General features: G+C 44.6%; 1 protein-coding gene across 4 annotated transcripts; it reads right to left on the bottom strand.

The window, feature by feature from the left end:
- Positions 1–10729: 10729 nt before the first annotated feature.
- arhgap1 (Rho GTPase activating protein 1) lies at positions 10730–27033 on the bottom strand. 4 transcript variants are annotated; one of them, XM_011492885.4, is made up of 14 exons: positions 26554–26940; positions 23048–23180; positions 22803–22966; positions 20773–20871; positions 20600–20687; positions 19869–20000; positions 18068–18154; positions 17083–17181; positions 16890–16997; positions 16737–16813; positions 16499–16576; positions 16287–16415; positions 12810–12913; positions 10730–12733 (listed from the first exon to the last, which is right to left on the bottom strand). In XM_011492885.4, exons 3-14 carry the CDS (start codon positions 22924–22926, stop codon positions 12566–12568), a joined length of 1293 nt encoding a protein of 430 aa, XP_011491187.1. In that variant the 5' UTR covers positions 22927–22966; positions 23048–23180; positions 26554–26940; the 3' UTR covers positions 10730–12565. The 4 variants fall into 4 exon arrangements, with proteins under 4 accessions (XP_011491187.1, XP_078795924.1, XP_004084651.1 ...); XM_078939798.1 differs by having other exon boundaries at positions 23048–23095; positions 26554–26866; XM_004084603.5 differs by lacking the exon at positions 23048–23180 and having other exon boundaries at positions 26894–27033.
- Between the last annotated feature and the right edge of the window lie 444 nt (positions 27034–27477).

The following is a 27477-nucleotide window of genomic DNA, read 5'->3' on the forward strand; positions in this document are numbered from 1 at the left end:
CATGTATTAAATTTTCACAACATCCGTGTGAAAAATGCGGGAGCAACAGGGGAACGCCACTTTTGCTGGCTCAGCACACTAACGCAGTTGAAAATCTAATTGCAGCACTTTTTCACAAGGAGCTTCTCAATGATGCTCGAAAAGTTAGGAGGCGATAGATCCAAATCCCTTGGAGTTTCAATTTCTTAAAGGTGCTAGAAGTGGTTTTATTTTTCTATTCAAGATGGTGGCCTCATCCTGAGGTCAAAGGTCAATCTTTTGTTGTGGCATATGTGTAAAATTTCATAACGATCTCTTAAACCAAGATTTTGTATTACATATTGCGTGCCGCCAACGGATAGGTCCTGTAGCCATCCCATAATCATTTCAAAATTTCCTTTGGATATTCTCAACATGTAAGTTTTGGTTTTGAAATTTTTATTTTTTATATTTATCTTGACCCCAGTACCTGTGATGTCATCATTTTATGGAAATGGGGGAGGGGGGGTCATTCACTGTGCCTAAAATGTATTTCATTAACGGGAGCTAAGAGTTTTTGGTTTGGTGGGGGTCTAACTTTTGCTCAAAAGCGCAGTAGGAAAGAAGAATTGTGAAAACAAATAAATTATTTAAAACATTCTATTAATAGATTCAACTATTTGTTTGAAATTGTTGGTTGGTTTAAAAAATAAAACCCTCTGACTCTGAGGAGGTCATTTCAACGAGTGAACCATTCTGGGAAAGCAGCCTGCGACAGTCGGAAGGATAATAGAAAATGTTTAAAAAAGGAACCAGAACAGTGAGAACGTCCCACCTGTGTGTTCCTCAGTATGACGGTCTGGATGCTGATGACCTCACAGGGATGACCTCACAGGGATGACCTCACAGGAATGACCTCACAGGGATGACCTCACAGGGATGACCTCACAGGGATGACCTCACAGGAATGACCTCACAGGAATGACCTCACAGGGATGACCTCACAGGGATGACCTCACAGGGATGACCTCACAGGGATGGTCGTCACTGTAAATTCAGCTCCAAAGCAGCAGAATGTTTATCAGAGCTAAGAAGGGTTCTCCACAGAAGCTGGAATTCGTTAAACGACTGTTTATGGCGGATTAAAGGGATGATGAAGGAGATTCAGCGACAGGAATCAAATGTTCCGCTCGGTTACTGCCGTAGAGACGATCAGGGCAGTAAAGAAATGACATCATTTAAAAAAAAAAACTAAAGGTCTTTTCGTGAAGGTCTCTGATATGTTTCTGTGAGATGATGAATAATGCCCCCCCCCTCCCAGAAACACCTCTGCCTCTGTTGATCAGCTGGTGAATTTTGAATGGAGACGATGACTGTTTTTGTCCGAACGATGACACTCTGGACCAGTGGTCCAAACTCCTGGTCCTGTAACCCTTGTGCTATCCTAGGCACTTTAACATTGTGAGTTGGGTCATCTAGACCCACTAGACAGTGCTCTGAACCTTTTTTCTCCAATGATTTGTGATCTTCACTGGTGTCCATGGATTACATGAAATCTTTCCACCTTTATCCACCTTTGTCATGGTAGGGAGAACACGTCAATGGAAGGGGGGGGGGGGTCATATACTCGTGCAAAGAACCTCTAACATGGATGTTTATTTTTCAGAACCTAAAGTGAAATATCTGACGATGATCTTAGCTCAGCCCGGTTTGTTTATTGCCCCCTGATCTGTTAAGATCCCCGCCTCTCTTCCTGGCTGTATCTCTTGCTCCGCCCCATTCTCAGCTGGAGCCACTTCCCTCATCAGAACAACCGCAGAAAGCCCAGTTCCTCCAACCACTCTGAGTCAGATTGTCCTCTTACTTCAGCTCACCCATTTAGGTGTTTCGGTTCCATCAACCCATGTTTGATCCAGTCCAGCTCCAAGCTCTCAATGAACTGTGATCCAGTGTTCTGTCTACTGTTTTTGATACATCCAGTCCGCTACCTACAACCCGATTTTAGAACCTAAAAACTTTAAGCCAGGACAGGACGCCGTCTCCATGGGAACTGAGTCTCTAACCATGTTTTCACAGAACTGAACACATTTGGCTTCTCAAAAGTGAAATTCAGAACATCCCACTGAATTTGAAAGTTAACCTAGACTCGGTAGTTAGAAAACTTTTTTTTTACGAGTTTTGAATACACCTTTACCAATAAAGAGTAACGAGGCCATTGGGAACAACACGCCTTTTCAGTTACAAGAACAGTTAGAACCACAGAGGTGTTGGTTCAGGTCAGCTTTGGGGACGTCAGACCTCTGCTCACACATGAATCGTCTAACCTTGACTGTGAACCTGGAAGCTCTGGATGTACTGGATGTACAGTACAGCTGTTTACAGGCAAAACAGTCGGAGGAATGTCGTTGTGGGCTTCGTTCTCCTGGATCAAACTGAAGGAAGAATCGTCTGTTTACATGGAAAATGGAAAAAACACTTTGTTCTATAGGAAAACCTGCTCAAGATTTTATGTGAGATCTTTGAATGCAACTGTAACGTTCATGTCTTTGGAGAAAATAGATCAACCTGTATAGATGAAGACATGGAGCAGAAGATGAAGAATTTAATAAATAAAACTATTAATTGCTAAATAAAACATGAATCCCTTTTAGCAGCAGTGAAAGAGTCGGTCTTCTTACATTCTTATTCCAGTCACTGGAGGTTTCCTGAGGTTCCTTTGGTTGACCAAACACTTAAATAACTTACAAGAAAGAAAAAATATCATGAAATAATCCGGATGATCAAGAACATGATAATGAATGGTTATTCTGACCAATAGAATGACTGAGTAACAGTTGTGTTTTTCTCAATTGAATTTACAGGATTTTGCAGGTACTTCCTGTTTGGAATACCAGGGGGGTGGGGCCACTGATCCCAGCTGGTTCTGTTTCAGAATTAATCTGATTTTAGCCATTTTGTCCTTTCCTGGATCTGAGTTCTCTGCAAGAACCCATCAGGACGGAAATGTACAAAGCTGGAAAACGGTCGGGTTCTCTGGTTTGTTTGACGACCACAACTCAGCAGCAGCAGGTGTTTTTCCACCTGACACAGATTTGGTTCAGTTTCATTCATTCATTTGGGGCCAGTTCTACGGCGAACAGACTAAAACTCGGAGTTTCATATGGGTCAATCCGACCCGTCCCTGCTCAGAGCACATGGAGGGCGCATGGAGAACATCAGAAACGAACACGTTTCTTTGCTCATGTGTGTCTAACCAGAGTTGGGATGGGCGGGGAAGTAAATGTGTGTCAGTCGGAGCGTCTGAAGTCCTCTGGTCACTCGCTCTTTAAAGCACAACCTTCCACACGTTAATGTTTGACAGAGGATCACAAACCTTAAGACGTCCTCTGCCAAAGGCAGAAGTTAATGTGTCCACAGATTCACCCGGAAACGTCATGATGATGATGATGATGAAGATGATGATGATGAGTGGGGAGTGAGGGAAAACACTGGCAGGACAGCTCAGGTGTGGATGTAGCCCCTGTGAGGGGCTGAAGGGGAGGGGAGCGGGGGTCGACCTCCTTCCAGGAAAAGAAGAGCTAAATTGAAAAAGGATTAGAGGAACAAAAGCACCCATTCATTCAGAATTCTCGTGCTCCACTTCATAGAACTCCAGTTCAAGGTTGCATTGCAACGACGTCACATGACCCAACATTTCAGACAAGCCTTAGAACCTCTTTGGTTCCGTCTCTGTTGACAAATGACAATGAGATCACAGATTGTTATGGATTGGGAATACTGGCTAAAAAAACTAGCGTGTATACGTCCCAGGACACCTCAACATTTAGAAACCACTTCTAGATTTCCAGAGAAATAGTCTGTGATGTCAACTAGCCTCTTTCCTCCGTAATGAGTAACTGTCCTTCCGGTGCGAGGAGCTTGTTTGTTTAAAAAGAAGGTCCAAACTCATCGGTGAGCCTCATTGCTACATAGCAACAAAACACCGGAAGCCCTGAACCACGAACCGTCACATTTCCTCCATTAAAACACATCGGCAAACCACTTGACCGGTTAACCGAGTTAACCAGTTAAGGACAGTTCTTCTGTTAGGTTTGAAGGTAACGTGTCAGTAAAACAGTCATTTGGTAATCAAACAAACGTTTTTAATGTACAGGTCAGAACCACAGACTTTGGACGGGTTATTTTGAAGAATCTTTGGTTCATCCACAATAACACTGGTGCCGACCTTCCACCAAAGGCAAGGTGGGGTTCAGTGTCTTGCCTAAGGACACTTTGACACATGGCAAGGTGGGAATCAAACCAGCAATCTTAAGATCAGATGGCGACTGCCCTACCACTGTACCACAGCCACCCATGTGGATGACATCACAGGACTCTGACCTCAGACCAAATGAGGAGGGTGCCACTGCGGACGCCCTTTCCTCACAGTTCTGGATGAAGTTCCGGAGTGATTTATAGGTAAGAACCCAAAGGCAGAGAGATGAAAAAAATAGAAAACAAACAAAAAAATGGAACACGAGGTAAAAAAAACCCACAAAGAGTGAGTCTGCAAAAACGCTGAGCAGAAAAATGAAGAACCGCGTAGGAGGGAATGAGAAGTATGATGAAATGGATGACAAGCACAGTGTAAATGAGAACTGAAACCATAGAAGAAACAGCTGAGATAAATAAGAACTGAAACGACGGCACAGCCCTGAAAGAAAGAGCTGAGCTCGGCAAAAAAGAAGCAAAAGCTAAATAAAGAAGGGAAGTCGCCGGAAAACAAATGACCGTGAAGGGAATCACAACACGCTCTTTTAAATAATACATATAGTGTTTTTTTGCTGTAGATGGAGCTAATGTAGCATTTAGAACCGATATCTGAGTACATGTTGAGTCTATTTGCCTGGACACCAGTTTAATGAAAGGTCACAGTAATAAGTACCAGTGGCTTTCACAATGACCAGTCACAGTGTTTGTTAGGGTGACTTGACTCATACTTGCCTTTTTTTAGACAAACTGAAGAAGGGAGCTGCAAAAACACACGAGGACCACTTATTTCCTTTGTGTAACCCTTGTGCTATCCTAGCCTCTTTAACATTGGGAGTTGGGTCATCTAGACCCACTAGACAGTGCTCTGAACCTTTTTTCTTCAATGATTTGTGATCTTCACTGGTGTCCATGGATTACATGAAATCTTTCCACCTTTATCCACCTTTATCATGATAGGAAGAACACGTCAAAGTAAGGGTGGGGTCATCTAAGATAGCACAAGGGTTAATGGCACGTCCTACACAATCCTCCATTGTCAACTTGAATGATGTTGAAAAATCCTGCATTATTTCACATCACAGGACATCACAGGACATTATCTTACAGTCATCGTCTCAGTCAGCTTGAATCGTCTTTGACTGATACCTTCTTGTATTGTCCTGCATGACCTTTATCCCGTGTTGTTCTACATTGGTTTGAGTCAGGCCGAATGATCTGAAACCATGGTTGCAAGTGGAGGAGACAGAAACCACAAAGCAATATTCAGACCTTCACGCCGGCCATCCACAGATGAAAACAGACGGACATTTTCTGGTGTGTTTAGGTTGTGATTGTCCATTTGGGTCGTCGCTATTGGTTCAATGAAGCTGCTGTCAGATCTGCAACCATCAGAGCTCATTTTACACACCTGTTTTCCTTCACGCGTGTTTGGCTGGATGGTTGATGTTGAATTTGTTTCATGAGGAGAAAAAGCAGAGCTCCTGTTTGAAGAACTAATTACAGGTCTGGTTGTGCCTGACGTGAAAGCAAACAGTGGTTAGATGTGCTGGAAGAGCTGAATAACCGTTGGTGGTTTAGCGGTTCTGAGGATCTATGCAGTTTTTAGATACAGCAAGAACTGGACCTGATGGAGGAAGGTGTGTTCTCTTGCTGGTTTGTTACTCACATGGTCATGTGACTGTTTCCTTTGTGAGGTGAGAGCAGGATCCTCAAATAAAGGTAAGACGACAGCAGCAGGTTTGACAGATGAAACAACAATAATCCAAAAAAATGGTGGAAAATGAAAACAAACAACTAAAACCTCAGCAGGTTTTGTACATCCACAGGTGGTCTGAAGACCAGAAGAACACAGACGGAGAAGGCTCAGGGGCCTGTCCAGTCATACGTTTGCAAGCTGGTCTTTGTTCCTGCTTAAAACCTGACCGGAAGATTTGGTAGTTAAAGTATGTCAACGAGAACTAAACAGTTTTTAAAACTAAACACTCAACTCCATTTTTTTATTGGTTCCATTTTAATGAACAGTTAAAAAAAACAGTTTCTTCAGTTGTGTAAGACATTCCTATTCGTCAAAAGATTGAATGTCATCTGCAAAGAAACGAGTTTTTATTAAAGGCCAATACATACTGTATATGTGTGTACATGGACATGTGAGGAAGGGGGTCTCAGTACAATTGTACAAGAACGTTAAGGAGGTTGTCTGAGTTCAGCAGATGGGGTCTCGTAGACTGGCGGTGTCCTCTGCGTAACAAACCCCAACCCTATTAAAGTTTCATTGTTTTTCCCTACAGTACAGGCCGCCAACAGACTACAGACCGTCGGATAACAAAGCCTGCAAGGGCCGATGCTATCAGGCAGGCGGTTGCAAAACTGGACTGGTTACAAATTAATCCACACCTTGGCCATATTTAGCAGAGGACAAAGTTTAGGACTCAATCATTCCAATAATTCATGTGAGGGTTAATATATCAACTCCTCAGATAACCGGCTCTGCAGAATACACACCCCAGCTTGTGGAACTGGGGGCTGTTCTTAACAGCCAAGAGGTGTAGAAAGTCGAAGTGTCTTTGGTGAAGCTGAAAGAGGGAAGCTTCTCCTGGAAGATGCTGAAGTTTGCAGTCTGGGGAGTCAAATGATATTGGTTATGAGTATTTTTGCGAATTGATTCATGCTTCAGTCTAAGGATCTCATCAGTTTAATCCTTTGCTGTTAAATAAATTGACTCATTATAAAACTTGTGGTAGATATTTGTTTTTGATGGTTTAATAAGAATGAAATCTATCCTTTTGAAGACCTGAAACCACATTCATCCAGATTCGTTGGAGGTTGTTTTTTTTGCACATCAAAGTTAGTCGTGGAGTACCGCAGGGCTTTATGCTTGGTCCACTTCATTTTAGATCACACTGTTACATTTGTTTGCTATGTTAAACTGCTCGGACATCTTCGTAAACCTCTCCAGAGTGGGTTGGAGCCGGTGCTGACCTTGCAGAGCTGCAGCTCCCGTCGGTGCAGATGATTGTTGGTTTTTCTCTACGGCTTCTGTCTTGTCACAGTTTCAATCCCCTTCAGGTTTCAGCAGAACTGCCTTCTGGTGTTCCCATGAGGCGCGTTTCCCTTCATAATTCAGCGCAAGTCACTGAAATCTGCTACAGCTGTGCTGAAACACCCTCTTAACCTTCCTTAAAGCCTTTGGGGGTCACCTACAGCTGTTGGGGACCTCTGGTTGCTTGACCTCCCGACCTGGACCATCTCCTGCCTCGCATTAAGGCCTGTTGAAAGCTGAGGCTGGCAGACAAAAGCAAATGCTGTGAAATTGTCCAGAACGCCCTTGAAGAGCTGAGACCATTATGTAAGACGTGAGAGAGCAGTCAAACCCCCTCCTGCCTTTTCATCCATAACATTAAAGCCCTCAAACCACTAGGATGACTCATTTAGTGGAACCGAGGCCGGAGAACATCTGAATTGTTACAATTCACGTCATAGAACAGCAAAAGATGAAAACAAAAGTCAGATATTGTCTTGTTTTGTCAACAAATGAGCCATTTGGTCAGTGGTCAGCTGTGAACACGTCTGCTGGTGAGGCTGGACATTTTCCAGAACTTGATAGTTTATCTTTACTGTGGGGTGGGGGTGGGGGGTGGGGGGTCACAGACATTAACAGAACCTAAAAGGGCCATTTTGGTTCCTCTGGGTTCTGGGTTTGCTCATGTTTTTAACTCCCCCCCCTGATTCCTGCCTACCTGTTCCCCTACTAAAGCTCAATTTCAGTGGGTCATCTGGACCCACCTGAGGGGGTCACTACACTCAGTGCTCAACTTGATGTTACTCGCTGCAACTTCATCCATTTTCCTTCCTCCATGTTTCGGGTTTGGGCAAAGTTTTAAAGTCACCCCCTTTCCTGCCTACCTGTTCCCCTCTTATGGGACAACTTGAGTGGGTCACCTAGACCCACCTGACAATGTCGCTACACCTCCTGAATAATTTAAGGTTCCTCACCGTAATTTCATACATTTGTGTCCCTCCGTGTTTCATGTTTTGGTCCTTCTTCTAACATCTCGCTCATTCCTGACTTTCCGTTCCCCTTGAGTGGGTCACTTGGACCCGCCTGAGAGGGTCACTACACTCACCGCTTAGCCCGATGTTCCTCACTGTAACTTCATTTTTGTTCCTCCGTGTTCAAGTCTGGTCATGTTGGTAAAGTCGCCCCATTCCTGCCCGCTCACTCCCCTCTTTTAGCTTGATTTGAGCGGGTCACCTAGACCCGCCTGATAGGGTCACTACACTCACTGATTATTTTAATGTTTCTCACTGTACCTCATCCTTTTTGTTCTCAGAACTGCTACGTTTGGTTGGAAATCATAAATCTTGATTAAATGGAATTCTTGTAGTGCGACCTTTTATTGTAAAAGCTTCAGGTTCCTTTGACCTTGGATGGCCTTTAAACCCTCCAGCGTTTTTTTTTTGTTGCTTCAGTGACTCCACCTGCACCACAGACCTTTCTTTTGTGGTCGTTTGGTTAGTTGCAGTTCCTCCTCTACATATTAATGACAGTGATTACTCTCACTGATGCTGACGGCTCAAACACGCCGAGAGGACAAAGATCGCGTCGCTCTGCTCTAAAGCTGTCAGCGTTTATGGTTTTACTGCTTGGCTGAACATCACGTTTGTCCTCTGAAGTTCTTTCCAAAGTGAAATGACTTTCTGGGGACTCTGCTTTAGTGTTTCTGTATTTTCTAAACAAGTGAGTTCAGCGGAAGACCCAGGCAGCCATCTGGGACGTCCGGGACTTGAAGCTTTCTGCCCTGCAGAGCAGAAGGAGTCACCTTGCCTTTTCTCCTCCGCTTCCTTTTTCCTGAGGACGGAGCGGCTCCTCCCCCTGCAGTTCCACCTGCGCAGAGGACACCCTGACCTCTGGAAACACCTTCGTTCCCACAACGTGCTCAAGACCTTCCCTCAGCACAGCTCCGCCCCCTGATGATCACCTGTGCAGCAAAGCAGGAAGTGTCCCTTCAGCGTTCACCTTCACCTCACAGAGCTGTGAGCGATCCAACCACGAGGGTCAGCGGTCTGACCCTGACCCTCGGGGTCAGATCTGCAGCCAGGTTCTTTGTCTCATCAAGGTCTTGGAGCCAGCAGCACTGGTGCTGTTTTACTGACAACAAAACCTTTCCACGCACACGCCGGAAAGGTTGGGCCGGGTGGGGAAACGTGACGGAAAAGTACTGTCCCGCCCCGCCGAGGGGGGGCAGGGACCCTCTGCTGACGAGAACCGCAAGCAGAGGCCTGTTCATGGAACGGGATTTAAACCAGCAACCACTGACTGTTCCTCCACAGGAACCTTTATAATAAAAAACAAAAATAAAAATCACGTTAGTTCCGCAGGTGAAACTATATAGAGTCACTCACCTTGATTCGACAAAGACACGCCCCCTTTTCACCTGTACAACAACATAAATGTGAAATGCTCATTTGTTTACAGTGTATGTTAGTGTAACTTATTACGCAATAATTACTTATCTATGACTTCATTCTCAAAAATTTACCATTAATGGCCAAATAACACTTCAGTATTAAACACAACAGGCCACAGACCATAATAATCAATTATAGAACATCAATTCTAACTCATAAAGCAGTAACTACAGAAATGTTTGTAATCGGTAGAACATTTAACCCGTCCCACAGCAAAGATCTAAGGTTCTAGACAGGTTTTTTTTAAAAAACAAACTGTTTTGACTGCTGTCCTGTTGATGTGCCCTTAAGCCTTACAGAGGCTCACGTGAACCTCTACCTAAGGTTCACAGCTGAGGCTGCGCTGCCACCTAGTGGCTCTTCTGAAGAACCGACCCATCAACGCTCAGGTGAGGTTCTCCATCCTCTAGGACACATTTATCCGGTTTTAATCAGACAAACGTTGGCGTGGTGCCTTTCAGACGCCGTTTCCTCACTTCATCCGTCAGTCAACTTCACATCACTGGTTTAGATTCAAGCTGCGTGGAGTGAACCAGGAGGCGATTAGACCGGTTCATCAGGACAAACGGGTGAGTCTTACCAGACGCCAGTGCTCGGGTTTCATGAGCCGTTGTCTTGGCAACAGTCCCGCTCCGATCATCCTTTGATGCATTTTCAAAGCAGGTGGTCGTTTGATTATGACCATCTTTGGACTAAATGAAAGTCGTTTCTGCAGCGACTTCATTAGAAAACCACTTTGAGTTGCAGGCAGGACTAACGGGCAACAACAACGGCGAGCAAAATCCAGCCGTACATTTTGGAGCGAGATGCATCAGTCTTGTGGCTCCGCCCAGTAAATTTTCTACATCACAAAGGGATTTTTCGTCCACTCACAATTCACAGTGATTCCAATAAAGAAATGTTAGTTTAGGCTTCATTTTCTACATTGACGTGATCCTCTACCAGAAAAATGCTGTAAGAACAGGTAAAGAACCTTTGTCGTAGACTTGAACCCGCCCGCTTCCTAAACACAATTTTTTTTTAAAGTGAATAGAGAAAGAAAGAAACCAGCCGCTGTTGACATTTATTGTTACATTGATATTACAGCTTATGAACCAACAAGAAGAAGCTCCACACCACGGTCTGTAAGAAAAGAGGTTGAAGAACACCAGCAAGGATCAACAAATCAGCATCAGTGCCCACCGTCACCATGACAACGATTACAGTACAAAGATCACCGCGTCACAGCGCAGCGGAACCCGCTGGGTCGGGGGTGGGGGGGTTACACTCCGATAAAGTTACGCCACCAATTCAGGAGCAAGGTACAAATGTAGTCAGATTACAGGATGCAGACAGGAGACGGCGGCCGCTCGTCGTCATGACGACAGCTATCGCACCTGCGACCAAATCAAGGAAAACTTTTCTAAAAATATTTTTGGCTCCCTTTTTTTGACACTACAGGAGTTTGAATGGACCTTTATTGACACAAATCAGCACAAGTACAGCTTCCTGTTGTCATGCACACACACACCCACATACACTCACATACTTACACAGGTCAAAGGTGAATCTTTAAGATTTTCTTTGATCATTTTGACCGTTTGAATGGCTTTTGATTAAAATCCGGTCAGAACGACTCGTTAAAACAATCACCAGGGATATTTATTTTTTAATAATCACCAACAAAGTCCTGTTTTTGCTGTTTTTTTCCACACAAACACATACACAAACACAGCTTTGCTGTGACTCACAGGATTTCTTTTTCCTTTTTTTTTTGGGTCTGGGGGGGATGTCAGACTCAGGAAGCTCCGCCCACTTGGGAGGGGCGTGACAGTGATGTCATGAACTCTCTGGTTTGGTAAAAAAAAAATCTGGAATGACAGCTAGGAGCTCTCGTCGCCATGGCGATCACAAACAGTTTGGAGAAACTTCTTGACTTTTGATCGGATTCACGTTTTATCTCGTTTCAAACCCGAAAAACTTTGACGTGTTTTTTTTCTCCACACCGACTTGGCTTCAGGACTCCAGGAATGACGCTCTAAAAGCAGAGAAGCTGTAGTGTAGTGCAGAGCGACAGAAGAGCAGCTTCGGACAGACCATCCCTGCCGGAAACGGCGCCGAACAAACAGGAAGTGCTTCAGGCTTCGGTAAACGCTCGAGTCCAACGACCGGCTGCTTCAAGTGAGGCGGCGTCAAGAGGACCCGACAACTTGGACAAACTCAAACACGGCGAGAAGAGACGTAAGGCCGACGCCAAATACATCAAAGTGCGGCGGCTGGAGGTCGATTCAGACGCAACCAAACCGCGGCGAGAAGCAGCGACTTCACCACCGGCCGCCGCTGCACCACAGCTCCGGCAGACCACACAAATCTGGAATGAAGACGATTATAAAAGAGGAAGAAAAAAGACCCGCCTTGTTTCAAGCACAGATTGTCTGCAGCGAAAGGTCACACCTGAGTTCTTCACTGAGACACAAACTCGGAGCTCCGCCCCCCTTCGGTTTGGCACTCTTCTGGGGCGATCATGAACTCGTCTGGCCCTTCACAATAAAAGCGCGGAATGACGTGGTCTCACTTGAGGTTCGTTTATGTCTCAAAATTTGAAAAAATAAAATAAAAATAAGGCCACAGAGAAACAAAATACGATATTTCAATGAAAGGAATTAAATACTACAAAATAAGAGCCTGGAGGTGAAATTGGGGAACAACTTTGGCGGAACGGAAGAATCTGGGAGGAACGTGTGAGCGTTGGTCGGTTCGTACCAGCAGGTGGGGGGGGAGGGGAATCATGCAGTAAAACAAAGTCCCGCCTCCTGCAGCGAAGACCCTGGACGGATGGACGCCGAAACAACCGTCTTGACTCAAAAACAGGACAGGAAGAACGTTTTTTTTTTGGAGTGTGGCCCCGTTACTGAAAGACCAGGTGCTGCTGGTCCAGCAGCGTCATGGTGAAGTTGTTGATGGGGCCGATGGCGCTGAGCGTCATGGCGTTGTCACGCCCCCACAGCAGGTTGGGCCCGAACACCACCGCCAGGTTGCTGGTGGTCATCTTGTTCACCTCGCTGTTGTTCGATACCTTAAAAACACAAAGCGGGACGCCGGCGGTGAGCGCCAGGACGGCGAGAGGGTGGAGGACGGGGGGGCGGACCCACCTGAGCCAGGAAGGTGATGAGGTACCGCAGCGAGGCGTAGTTCTCCTCAGGCAGAGACTCCAGCATGGTCTTCATCACCTCCACCCGACAGTCGCTTGACAACGCTGAGCAAAGAGCAGGATATTGGTGAAAATGAAAGTATACTAAAACAACTACTTTATCTAGAATCCTCTAAAACTGACGACAGGAAGAAAGAACTCTACGGAAAATGTGTTTTTATGAAGGCCGGATTTATTTTCTTAAAATAGTACCTCAGAGTTCCCTAGTCTATTGGAGCTACGTTCTAAAAATAACCTGATTTATTCCATGGTCCGGGTAAATCCGCGATTCTGATTGGCTGCTGGGTGTGCATTAAAAAGTTATATATCACAAGATAACCGCACGGTAAAAAAAGGAGTTCCGGTCACCTAGCTTAAATGTTTTGTGTCACAACTTTTTGCTTCATCATTTGGACAAAAACAAGCGGTAAGAGGAGAATTTTCTATCTGAACGATGTTTTAATCAACCCATCGGAAAGATTAGCGTATATGTGTGTATGTATGTGTGTATGTATGTATGTATGTATGTATGTATGTATGTATGTATGTATGTATGTATGTATGTATGTATGTATGTATGTATGTATGTATGTATGTATGTATGTATGTATGTATGTATGTATGTATGTATATATATATATATATATATATATATATATATATATATATATATCAGTGACGTGCGGTGAGGTTAATGGCTGGTGAGGCACTGACGTCATCAGTCAGATTTACAAACATATGAACCATACTGAGTATCTTATTCACCATTTAATTGATAACAGTTAAAGTGTTTTGTTTAAAATATCATTTCAACGTGTTTTTTTTTTCATATACAAACTGCAGCATAGAAAAAAGCACAAACGTTATTATCATCTTACCTTTACTTGTAAATAAAGTCCATATGCCGCTCCTTCTGAAGAAAATGACTTGCCGCTTGCAATCACTTATTCTATTGTTTTTAGCGTCATAATCTCAGGGCTCACCGGCGCCCCCTAACATGAGGCACGAGAACTTCTGGCCTCACCCAGCGGCTTTTTCGCCGGCGTTTATCGCTCAGCACAAGAAACACATCCCTCACATACAGTTATTTATAAAAACAAATACTGTACATCATATACATCTGCTAAATTATGCAAACTCAGCTCATATAGTACAAGTGATTGAACCAACATACAGAGAGACAGCAGTACCGTCTGACTGCATAGGTATTGCGCAATCCAAGGTGAGGCTCAGCGGGCTGGTGCCTCATCGCACGTCACTTCTTAGTATCTGAACGGCAAATGCGGAAATTCAGCGATTTTGAAAAGAAAAAACACCCAAAAATGGTACATTTAAATGGAAAATGACTGCAAAGCACAAATTACAGATTAAATATAATAATTGAATTTATTGTTTCTCTTTTCTTCCCATAATGACAGGTGAGGCTGTGCCTCACCTGCCTCTCCTGACTGCACGTCACTGATATATATATATATATATATATATATATATATATATATATATATATATATATATATATATATATATATATATATATATATATATCTTGACTGCAATCTTGACTGCAGCGGTGTTGCGGCGCAGACTATTTGTTACAACAAATAGTTCGCTTTTCTCACAAAAAGTGATCCAAATTGGGAAAAAAACAAGAATTAAGGACTTAAAACTGGTTAATATGTATTGCTTTTGTAAGTGACCATGGTATTTGGCCTTTGAAGTGTACATTATCACTTTTTAACGCACTTCCCAGGCTTCCACGGCGTGCGTTAAAAAGGGATAATGCACACTTCGTCGGCCATTGACCCTTACTTGCAGCAGATACATTTAAAATTCCTGCCACAGCACTAGCGCTCATCATCTACCAAAGGAGACGTCGGCATCTTTGTCATGGAGCGGGGAGTTCCTTACACGTTTGATACGTACGATTCGGTAATGGTGGTTGGTGGTTTTTTAATGGAGCGGTGGATCCAACAATTCCACATGACACGCTCAACTTTTGATGAATTGTGTGACGCTGTGGGACAGCTGGTGGCGCCTGCTGTGCAGCGCCCAAGGCAGCCAGTTCCTACCAAGAAGCGCATCGTCGTCCAGTTGTTTGTCACGTGACTCACTTAATTTCAAAAAGTCTATTGCAGTTTTGTGAAATATGTCAATGCGCCTCCAATCTTTTTTTAATATAAAAGCCAGTTTTTTCTGAAATTGTGGCGTTTCCATGATGCTGCGTTTAGGGGGGGTCGAGTTTCAATGTACAGATGCGACTTTAGGTCCTGCGGCGTGATCTGGCTGTCAGGGCAGTGCTACCCCAAGCAGAGGCTCAGCTTTGGGCACGCAATGTTTTCAGTGACTTCAAAGGGTAGAAAAATCAATCCAGTGTGGCTGTTTGATGCGGGGATTTAATCCTGACCTTCTCTCCACTTTCTTAACCTGCTGGGGTCACTGGGTTGCTAGAAGCTGTCCCGGTTACTGTTGGGCAAAGTCGGGATACACCCTGGACAGGGTTGTCAGGGATTCAGCCCGCTGCAACTGCGGGTGCAGTCTGGCAGTCAAACCCTGAGCCCACGAGCGGTTGGCTGCCCGACAGCCGGAAAGCGGGTGCCGTCATAGCGGCATTCGCGATCGCTCCATTTCCATGGGCTTACGATGTTGTTCACCAAGACAAGAATTGAAAAACGCCCCAGTGGCTCAAACTGGGCCACTGACAGACGGAGGTAACGTTTAAAAACGGCCATAAGGCGCAGGTCTCACTGCAGGAATGAAATGCACCAGAAGAGACTCGTAGGACCTGGTGAACCGGGACACGGTACCACCTCTGTAGAGCTCTCCAAAACACCAAAACCCAAGCAATTTACTCAACACCATCCATGTTTTCATGATGTGTTCATATTTAAAAACACCATAAAACACTTTGTGCTCCGTCAGGAGTTTCATTCCATCAATCTTGACTGAAATGATTTTCGGTTGTCTCTCGCTAAACATTTTGTTTTGCTGATTTCTTTTTACGGTACATTGTGCTCTGAATGCTGATTGGCTGTAGACTATTGTCAATCAATCTCCCTTTCTCCTGTACAGAGTATGTTCGGTTCTCCAAATCTACATAAATCTTCGATCGTGAGAGATCTTTGTTTTCATTCTATAATCCTGTATTTCTACTAATGTTGAGACTAGATGAGTCAGAAGAGTGGATAAAGTACGCAGTGCGGACTTTTACCGCCTAACATTTGGAATCCCACTTTTCAGATCATACCTATTGCAGGTTAATTTTAGAACGTAACTACGTGATAAACGAGGGAACTCTGAACCTGTTTGGCCGTAGTCATGTGACCACAGCTCATATTTGTTTCCTGATGGTCCCTAAAGCTCCATTACCAGGATGTTTAAAGATTCTTTTTTTTGTCAGAACACGAGCGTGACGCTAAAATCCGACGGCGTCTGGACCTACAGCCGAAGTTGACGATGTCGTTGTAGAGCTGGAAGGTGAGCAGCGGCTCGGGCAGTTCCCTCAGGAAGGTCTTCAGGATGACTGCGGCCAGGTGCACGTCCTCCATGTCGCGGAAATTCACCGGCTCGCCTGGGAGACGGCAAAGTGAGAGAGTGCAGACTCCAGCGACCGCCGCGCGACCGTGAGTGATGGCGGGAGGTGGGCGGGCGTACCTGAGTTGTACTTGGCCTGGACTTCCTTAACCAGAGTTACGTTAGCGGAGCGCCTGAAGATGCCCTCGATCTCCACACCTGGAACACAGAGGAGCTCAGCCAAATCCCACGTATCGCCCGCCCCTACCAATCACTGATGTTGGCGTAAAAATGGCGACTGAATTGACTTCATTGGGTTGGAGCTGGAAGTAATCCATCACACTCAGTCCAGTTCTTCTGTACAGGCGATGGTCGTTACCTTGCTCTGACAGGAAGTTGATGGTGTCCTTCATCACCATGGGAACGGGGTCTCCGTCCGGGCTCCTCTGCCTCAGCCTGGAACGCACAAGGGCAGAGGCTCAAACACGCGGCTGAGGGGCCCCCACAGTCCAGAATGGCTTAAGGGACTTACTGGGACAGCGGCACCCCGAACACCTGGTTGGGCAGGGGGGGGCTACGGGGAGGGGACATGGGGGGCGGTGAGCTCGGCTTGGCAGAGGCCCTCAGCTTGTCGTCGTACCTGGATAGGTCAGACAACATCAAAGCGGGGTTTGGAAGCGAGTCGCCATGACAACAGCGGGGTCTAGTTTGGAGGCGGGGCTTACTCTTGGACTCGCTGGGGGATCAGCAGCTGCTCGCACTTCACCACGTCCTCCAGCTCGCTCAGGTAACTCACGTAGTTGATCTTCCTGCCGAACTTCAGGCTAAAAACAGGAAGAGAAAAACAAAAATAACCCTTTCAAAATAAAGTTCCCAAATCTCCCTTTATTTCCTGCCCCCCCCCCAAAAAAAATGTATTTATGAGCATTGAGAAAGTTATAAAACAGTACATTTAAATTCACTTAGGGCCTATTTTCTGGTTTTTACTGTCAAATTTGCAAACTTTATTTTGAAAGTTTGACCTTTTTAAAGAATAAATGAGTAGTTGTTCCAAAACTATAAGGACATGTGAAGGAAATCTGAATGACTTTGGGTAATTTGGCAGCAAAACTCAAGTCGTTTTCAATGTTAACATGAAAATAAATACTAGTTATAATTAATATAATATAATTATAAAGTCAAATCAAAACGCTTCCTTCAAAAGCATCAGTAGTTTAGTGTTTTCAGAGGTAATAACCTTCATTTTTAATAAAAATTCCTGAACTAGAGTCTATAAAAAGAAGAAACTCCTCCAAGGAGTGAATGTTTTGACCAGCAGGGGGCGCCGCAAACACACAAATCACTCCTAAAAAGTCACTTCCATCAGGATGTCAATGCTGATGCTCCTCACCAAACACCTGCTGCGGCTTCGTTTACGCCACAGAACCAGAACCAACACTCAGATCTGGTTCCACCCGAGGTTCTCCACAGAAGGAACCACCGTTCAACCATCATTGGTGGAGCAGAGCATCCCTGACGGCGACGCCTTCCTTCATTTCAAAAGCTCTTTAATTCTTTGATCCTATCAGAGTTCACCTGACCCGACCTTATCAGAACATTTCACAGGTGAACAACCGGATTTTTTTTTAAAGCATCAAGAACCTCTTTTATGACTCCAGACATTCAAGAGAGCTCAGCGTCTCTGTTTACGGAACAAGAAGAGGAAGGAACCTGATGATGGGCTTGAAGAGAACCAGCAGAGTCTTGATGAACAGGGTTGGATGGACGATGTACAGCGCTTTGATGTTCTTCTTGTACCTGCAGACATGAGAAGGTTCTGAGTACACGGGAGTCTGTGGAGAAACACGCAGAAGCTTCACTGCATTGACGTTGACGAATAAACTCGTCTGCAGGAACCAAAACAACCAGCGGGTTGGTCTGGAGAACCTTTAGAGTTCAGACCAAACGGATCCTGAAAAGGTGCAGCTGAGCTTTGTTTAGTTCCTGATCCAAGAGCTTCAACACAATAGAAACAAAACCTTATAATGCACCTGGAAGAACACATTCTGTCAGTGGCAACAGGCTCTCACTGATTAGGCGTTGTCTTGTACCTACAGAACCTCTCTGAGGTTCCAGCCTTAAACTGTAGGTTTGATGTCACACTTAGAAAATGCCTCACCTGCAGCTCTAGCGAAATCAGGCCAAATCCTTCACCAATGCCTCCTCATATGGGCGCCGCTATGTTGAAACCACGTCGCCATTGCCCATAGATACGATGACTCAGCGACTCTGACCAATCACTTTCAACTGGTTTCAACATGGCGGCGCCCGTATCAGGAAGCACTGGTGCTTCCCATTTAGGTAAACGAGAAGGGAGGGGTTGAGCTGTTCATCGTTTCTACAGTCAGTGGTTCCAGCACATATATGCAACCCGCTATACTGCAAGGGGCCTTATGGAAAGCCAACAGGGCCAAAAAGTCATCAACAGTTACAATTGTCACAGTTGCTCAAAAGTCTTAGATGGATACAATTCCATCAATATTTTAACCCTATTGGTTTGCCGTAGGGTTCGGTAAAACTTTGTGTATCTCCACTTTTAGCTGTGCATCACTGTCAGCCATCTTTTGTCAACTGCATGGTTGAGAGACAATCTTAGCATTCTTTCAGACGTCGTCACGCCTCTTTGAGGCGAGTCAGTGGCGTGTTCGGCTCAGCTGATCCCACTGAACACGCCCGAACACTAGCATGCACTAAAGACTTGATTTACAGTTGACCAATAAAAAATCTTTTAAACTGTAAGGGTTTTGAAATTAAACCATAAAAAGTACCAAAGCTGTCTGAAACTAAACATGACACTGGTAAAAACCTCCTAATAATACCTCTAGCTAGTCAAATGCTGGCATGTTTAGATTTCAGGTATTATGGCAATTCAACTTCCTGTGTGTACCTTGTTTGATTGCTCTCACTGTATTTAGGTTGTTTATCGTGGAAACCATGGAGACAAGTGTGTGTGTGTGTGTGTGTGTGTGTGTGTGTGTATAATGCTCTGTTGCAAAAGGTTTGAATAAAATATAAGTTAAAAAACAAACAAACACAAATCTAAAGCCGGTTTTGCGTTACAAAACGAGAAAAAGGTGGCTCAGCTGTTGGCCAACCATTTTCTGTTATTTATCGGTAGCATTGGAGGTTGAGTTTAAGGGGTTTTAAACACTTCCAAACTCTCTATAGACGTCAGTTCCAGGCATTTTCCTCTGTATTGACCCGTGTCTGTTTCTTCAAAAAAAAAAAAAAACGGCCTAATCACTGGGAATGCTTTGAAAATAGCTCTAAATGTGGTCATAGTGGGATGACCACTAGCTATTTCCAGTTTATTCACCTTTACAAGCGATGAGGTCTGTGTTGTTTGGCGTTTAGACGCCATTATTTTAGTTTCTACTGCGAGGGAAAATGATGTTATTGGCTGTTAGTATTGACCCTAAAAAAAGCCCATCGGTCGTTCCCCGGTTCGCTTCGTGAGCGCCTTTGAACCTACTTCCTGTCAAACTCCTTGTAGGCGTCTCGGAGCCAGCCCAAGGACGGTTTGTTCAGACTGGTCAGCCCGTGGTGGAAGTAGATGAGAGTGTAGTCGCTTTCCACGTACTGGTCCAGCGTAGCTTTCAGGTACCTGCGGCACGAAAACACACCGTCACTGACAGGCGAAGCTGTGAGGAACTAAACGCTCTCACAATGGAGGTCGGCACTTCCTAGTTCTTGTCTTTTTCACCTTTTGAAAGTGGCTTCTCTTTGGAGGGACTTTCAAAGTAAAAGTAAGATCAATTGCAATGAGCAACAAAACTACATGAGGAAAAGAAAAAAAGTTTGTAGGATGGGGCGTTACTCCCAAATTCCTGAACCAATTCAGATTTCTTTTTTTAAATATCGATAGATTTTTCTGAATTCCTTCAAAAACCAGATTTGTTTTTTCATTTAGAAAAATGTTTTCCCACAACTTTGGATGTAAACTAAACATAAGCTGAACGTAGAAACGTTTGACGTTTTTGTCTTTTATTTTGAAAATCTACATTAGTATTACAGGAACGGGCTAAAGCGAACTAACGTTTTCACTCAAAAGGAGAAAGTCTTCAGATGTGCTGCTAGTTAATATTTTAAACAAGGGTTCCTTTGAGTTTGACCTCTAGGTTTCATCATTGGGCGGGTCATTGTGGCGTCTGACACACAAACGCAACATCAAAAGGTTCGATTCCTGTACCGCTACGTACTCACATCAGCAGCTTGTGGTGGTCCAGCTCGTGCTGCGGCGGCATCCTGCAGGCGCTGAAAACGATCACCTTCCTGCCGAAGTTGTCGTCACCTGTGAGCGGAAAGCCGCCATGACTCAACAGGAACTTTGCCTTCGAGGTAACAAGACCAACTTCGAGGTGGTTTCTAGAACCCACCGGCCACTTCTATGATGTGATGGCGTGCGATGTCGTAGAAGGGGTGGTCCCACGGCAGGTGAGGAGAGCTGGCATCGAAGCCCTCCGACAGGTGGGTATCTGTGGGATCGTCAAGACGCGTCAGAACGTGAGCGACGCCTTCATCTGACGCTCTACAAGCTTCTGGAAGGACAGCGCTTTGGGTTTTGATCATCTACGCACACCAGGTTCACCTGTGCCAGACTAAAACCCTACTGGTCCCTTTCTGGTGTTCACATCGTCCCAAACGATCCGAGCCCGGATGACAATAGTCGACATTCTTCATCGTAGGATCCACCCTTTTCATTGGTTTACCATCTACCAACCAGCACCAAGTATGTGGTAGGATAACCATCAAAATGAACGACTTTGCACACAACTCTACAAACAAAGTAGGAATACAACACTGAGTTTAACATGTGAAAATGTTTTCTGTTATGTTTTAAAAAATGACGTCACAAGGTCAAAGGCTAGATTTCAAGTCATGAAACAGATGTTTGTCAAAAAAAAACAAAAAATAGGCTAATGAGAGAGTCATGGAAAATAACAAGTAAGCTAACTCAGACCTACGCTAAGGAGCCACCTAAGTAGCACCGATTTAAAACAAAACAACATCATCACCGTGACAATACCCCACTTTTTTTTCTGAAATGTTTTTGCCGTTTCAGTTTTATCTACACCACGTGTGTCAAACTCAAGGCCCGCGGGCCAAATGTGGCCCTCCATGTCATTTTATGTGGCCCGCAAGAGCGTAAAAGTTTTTAATTTCTTAGAATTGAAATATCAGATTGGGCAACTATACATTAGGACTTAAACACTGTCCATATAACCTAACCTGACAGAATCAAATGTAAAAGGATTATGCTAGAATAACAGACAAACATACAACTGTCATTGTCACTTTAAATAAGTAATTAGTTATTTAACATTAAGTAGTAGTTACATTTATTTTTCATTACATTTAGTTACATGTATAAGTTATATCTGACCCTTTGAGGACAACCACTATGATGATGTGCCCCTAAGTGAAAATGTGTTGGACACCCCTGATCTACACAGCCCTAAATATGTAGCAATTGTGTTATATTATTGTTGATAAAACTTCACCGTCACTTGATTATGACATCACTGCGACAACGTGAAGGTTGGTGACGATTTATTTGATGTGACTAACGGTCAACAAAACACTGAAGTCAAGTAGTCAGCAGGTATGCAGACGTTGTTGAATTGATGTGTGGAAGCCTGGAACCACAAGTTGTTTTGACTGTAATGTGACGAGAAACTTTGTAATCAGACCAAAGAAGTTATAAAATATATTTTCAAAATAAAGAAAAGTCCTATTCAAATCAGAGAGAATTTGTACTCTAAACAAAGTGTAACAACTTAGTGTCACGTTTGCCTTTGACAGTTACCCAACCACATGAAAATATGAAGGCCTCGAGGGCGTCCCATAGAACTAAAGCTGGATCTTTTGGTCTTTCTTGGACAGCGTGGTGTTGTTTACATTTTGGTTGGTGATGAGGTTTTTAGCCGCTTTGTTTTGACCCGATAAACATTCTCAGGCAGGATTAGCAGTCAATGCAGCACTGCTCACTTCATTCTTCTACCTCACCACCGGGAACTGCAGGTTGTGACGGTGCGGTTCGGTTACAGGGACTTCCTGTTCAGGGTGAGTGTGGTGTCCCATAGAAATTAGGAGTAAATTTCAGAGGTTTGGCCTTTCGCATCGAGCAGATCAGGCTGACGTGGTCTGAATATCTGGGAAATGTGTCACCTGGACGTCTACCTAATAAGGGCGTGACAAACACGTACAACCAGGCAGGCTGCAGTATCCACAACCATGTGTGCAGGAAGAATCATCACTTGATTAATCGACCTCTGCAACGGTTGTACGGTGCAACAAACTCAGAACTTTCTAAATAAAAGCATTGAACTGCGGCTTCCTGTAATTAAAGCTGCCATAAAATAATCTGCCTCTTCAATCGTCCAGAAAAAAACAACACCCGACTGACCTGACTTGCTGAGTGGGAGCTCGTCCGGGGGCCACTGCTGGTCCTCCATGGGGGCCAGCTTCAGCTGTCCCAGCTGATCGGTTGCCGGGTCTTCGCCCACGTCGACCAGCAGTTCAGAAGACATGGCGCTCGCTACGGAGAGGCCCTACACACCGAAAGGGAGCCTGCAGAGACACACAGCAGACTCATAAACGTCGTCCAAAGGGGGATTCTGGGTCTGAAACGCCGCCAACAGGAGGCGTTACCTTCAGACGTTTGGATCCTCTGACGTCATCTCTACCTCAAAGATGAAGCTAAATTGACCAAATGCATGGATTTCTTTGAGCAAAAACAACACCTTCAAGTGGTTCCACCTTAAAAGATGAGTTTGGTCTTCAGCTGTGAGAGACAGAATCTTTCACTCAGAAGGAACATATGAAAACCCAACATCCTTCACAGCTGCTGCTGCTGCTTTTGAAGAAAGAGGAACCAACGATGCAAAGCCAAAAGAACAATGAAACCTTAGAAACCTAACCTCTCCGCAAGCGCCATCTGCGAAGGCCGCCGTTTGAGGAACCTGGCTCAAAGTTACAGTTCATTTCATCCATTTTTCTGTGTGGAGGATGCACATTTACAAAAACCCACAAAGAAACAGCAAGCGTAAGACGTTCTGGTAACGTTATCTGCAGTCAAGCGTGAAATTATTCCGACCTAGACAAATTTGATTTAGTTGCCGAGTCAGCAAGTCTCTTTATTTTATCCCCCCCCCCCCCCCCTCCCCCAATTGGACATGACAAAGACGTCTCCCAGCAGGTCAGACCAACAGGAGGAATGGCTGTGAAAAAGTCCTCAGTCTTGACTGGCATTTAAAAAAAAGGGAATCCTTTCAGGAGTGACTGTACAACTCTGACGCTGAAAGGAAAGATTGAGATCCTCATAAATGAAGGCAATTTTTTTTATCATTTGCATCCATCATGAGGATTTATAGCTCTCTGACCTCCAGGGGGCGCTGCAATTTGAGTGTCACATCAAGGACAATGTATAAATTGTGCTTTAAGGGTTCAGGATTGAATAACGGGGTAGAAAATCGCCATTGAGCTGCCATCTTTGACCATCGTTCTACCCAACAGGTCTGACGGACAATTATACAAACGTGTTTCCGCCCAAAGTTCTCCTGTTCATGTATGACGACCACAATTACAGGTTTTAAGAAAAAGTCAAATAAATGTGTGACAAACGTTTGGGGGGGACGGTGAATTGTCCGATATAAAGAAAACTCGCTTTGTGCCATGTTAGCGAATAAAATTGCGATGACGATATGACTTAGACATAGACAAGATGCAAAACAAAAAAACGAATGCATCATTTCCATTCACTGCAAACGTTTTATTTAAATTAAACTCTAAATGTCCTTCGTCTGCTTAAGAGGAGGTTATCCAACATGAAAGGGCTCCCTCTGATTGGTCAAATGCGTAAAAGCCCCTTTTTAATTTGTTAAACGTGTGTAAACATTTAAGGGAACCACCCATTAGGATTTGCGCCATGGCGGGTATTGCGTTGACGATAAATTTGCGATTTAGTGTCGTAGGCCTAATTCTACCCATTGACTGGACAAGAGAATGGAACCAGGTAAGTGGGATGTTACCCATAAACTACTTCGGCTCCAACCTAATCATTTTTAAAATCAGTAGCCTAATGAAAACAACTCTCACCAATCAGGAGTGAGCTTGTTGGAAGGTCACACCCCTACCCCTTAAAACGAGGGCTACATGAAATCTGTTGGAGATGGGGGGCCAGCAGACTCCACCTAATTTTACTCGCCCAGGGGGCGAGTGAGGGGGGGAGGACCCGAAAAAATGGAGACGGGGAGGGGGACGACCCCCCCTGGGCAAGTGAGGCCGTCCCCCGTCTCACAAAACAATTGCTGTTATTAGCTTTTTTTTTTTTTATTCTTAATTTTTATGCTAAAAGATTATTAAAGGTTCAGGAGCTTCATGAACCAGTAAATGATTAAAATCAGTGAAGGGTTTTTTTTCCTCCACTTGGCCTCTGGCGAGTGCAGTTGGACGTCAGGATGTCCCTTGAACCTGAACCCTGGAGAAAGGTTGTGGAATCTGCCCTGCAGTTGACACTAAGCAGGTTGAAGCTCCGAAGCAGCTTTAGCCAATCAGAAACGCTCTCGTGACCTCAAGAAGGGAGTGTGAATGCAGAGGCGCTGCTCCTCCTCCTCCTCCTCTGTGACAGTTCCCGCTGTGCCTCCAGCATCTCCAACAAGTAGACGTTCGGCTCGCTGAGCACGAAGCAGCTGCATGCGACCACTGCAGTGGATTAACCAGCGTCGCCCTACTCCTCCTCCTCCTTACAAACTCGCTGCGTCTCCATTTTTCTAAATATACCCCATTAGCTCCCAACCCCCACAGAGGCAGGCCTCGTGCCCCCCCCGCACACTATAATGTGATGTTATGCTAGCTGACAGCATGTTGCTTTAAATAAATATTGCCACAAACCAACAGATAAAGTCAGCCGAGTGCCGCTGAACAAACACACACGGAGACGCTGCCGCACAGCTCCACTGTCAGCTCTGACCCATGCAGGTTTCCCAGCAGGGCAGTCACCGCAAAACGCCACCTCTCTGCTGATAACAAAACGTTTTACTCAAATTCTGCCGAGTATGAAGACATTGTCATCAGCAAAAAAACAAACAAAAACCAGTTTTTACCACCAGAGGGGACAAGTTCCCACAAAAATAAGCCTTTGAAGGTCAGCTAACTGGAGCGAAAGGAGAAGAATTCACAAGAGAAGCTTCCAACGACTTCTTGGAAGTGAAATACAGCAGCAGTGAGGAGTCCAGTCCTGTTACTATGACGATAAACGTCATCCAACAATGACAACATGATCAGAATGTCAGTAGAATTCAGTACATTCAGGCTGGAAATATGAGAACAATGTTGGATCAAGAACACGAACCACCTTCAGTTCATGTCTGAAGGGCCAAAAACAACAAGACCTGCAGAATGGTTCAGGCGGTAAGGAGAAGGATGTGCAGCCGTCGCTATGGCAACAACCCCTACTTTCAGGGTAAGATGGCCCATCGGACAGATGACGGAAGAACCCAACAGGTTTTCTGCCATCACTACCAACAACATAAAGAGATGAGGCCAAAAAGAGCCAAAGTTGTTCTCGATTGGCGTTCAAACTGAAGATGCAATTATAGCATACAAGCTATTTTGGGGGACTTTTGTTACTTTTGACGTAAAACTGTGCTAGTTTCAAAGAATTCCATTAGTGGGAGGAGCCAATGGAACCATCCCCAGGTCTCAAACAGCGGTCATTGTGGATGATTGACATAAGCCCCTCCCCCTTTGAGTGACTCCTAACAAACCATCAAACACTGCCTAGTACTGAAAAAAAGTTCACTCCGTTTATGGTGAACACTTTCTAAAAATGGCGCCTTCTCTTCGTCTTTGATGTGAAAACATCACACATGGACTGGAGGCTGTTGAAGGGTAGCCTTCACCTTAAAAAAAAGCAACCAGCCAAAAGGGCACGCGCAAGTGACGTCACTCAACTCTTTGAAGAAGCCCTGAAAAGGTAAACCGACCGCGCATGCGCGGCTACCAGGATAACTGATTGCAGCTTTGATATCATAATTAGAGGCAAAATTGAAGAAAAAAAGCCTTAAAAGACCAGAACTTCGAGATCTATGACCCGAGGCGTAAACTAGCACGATTATATTGGACGCTAAAGACTCATAAAGGTGAAGAACATTTACTTTATAATCCAGAATCCTCATGCGGATCTAATAAAGCCACAGGTGAGGTGTGAGCAGGTCACAGCTGTTCTTTACGGTCAACGTCGGCGGTTTTAGCTTCGGAACCACCGCGGAGGCATGTCAAAGAAACCGTCCGGACGGGAGACACAGCTGGGACTCGAACCACCAGCCCCGATAACACTCAGGAAGGAAGAACAGCTTGATGTCCACAGAGATACACAGAGCGACGGACGGCGCGCGCGCGCGGTTAGCCTAGCTTCGCCCCCTGACACGCCAAGGAAGACCCCGGGGCAGCCGCGTGCCCCCCGTCCGTTTGGATGGTTTTATAGTCCCGGTTTACCTTGCGCACGCAGCTGCTCCGATCATCGGGCGCGACTGGAAGCGCCTGAGGTCTGACGTTCGCTGCTTCACGACACAAACAGACAGGCGTCGAAACCTGTTCCTGTTTGGTACTTTCAAAGTAAAACACGCCGCTCTGTTTTTTCCCTGTCAAATTAAAAGCACAAATACTCATTAGGTTAACTATTCGCTCATTCCACCGGTTTTTGAGGTTTCAAGACCCTTAAACCAAGTGTTTAAAAGAAAATACCCGTCATATATTCCCTAATTATAGCTGTAAATCTACAGGTTGAATGTAAAATTTACTCAAAATAACAATTATTTAAAAGTTAAATTAGAATGAAAATGTATAAATACAAATGTGCTATCGTGTTTGATGCACTACGTAGTGTACCAGTTCATATTTTGAAATCTGGGTTTTGGTAAACATACTTGTTGGAAAAACTATTTCTGGGATTCAAAACTGAAGACCTGGCTCAATAAAAACTGATCTCTGAAGACCAAAGCTCACATAAAAAACGGATTTTAACGTACTTACATCAAACTTTTCCTGTTAGGTGAACATCACGCAGATTTTCTGGATAG

Source organism: Oryzias latipes, chromosome 2, assembly GCF_053564925.1.
Source record: "Oryzias latipes strain Hd-rR chromosome 2, Olatipes_Hd-rR_3.1".
NCBI lineage: Eukaryota > Metazoa > Chordata > Actinopteri > Beloniformes > Adrianichthyidae > Oryzias > Oryzias latipes.

Coding starts and splice junctions, on each gene's coding strand:
- arhgap1 (XM_004084603.5), bottom strand. CDS start 22,926: ATGTCTTCTGAACTGCTGGTCGACGTGGGCGAAGACCCGGCAACCGAT. Junction 18,155..19,868: donor TACAAGGAGTTTGACAGGAA/GTAGGTTCAAAG, acceptor TCATGTCTGCAG/GTACAAGAAGAACATCAAAG. Junction 16,814..16,889: donor TTCGGGGTGCCGCTGTCCCA/GTAAGTCCCTTA, acceptor TGTGCGTTCCAG/GCTGAGGCAGAGGAGCCCGG.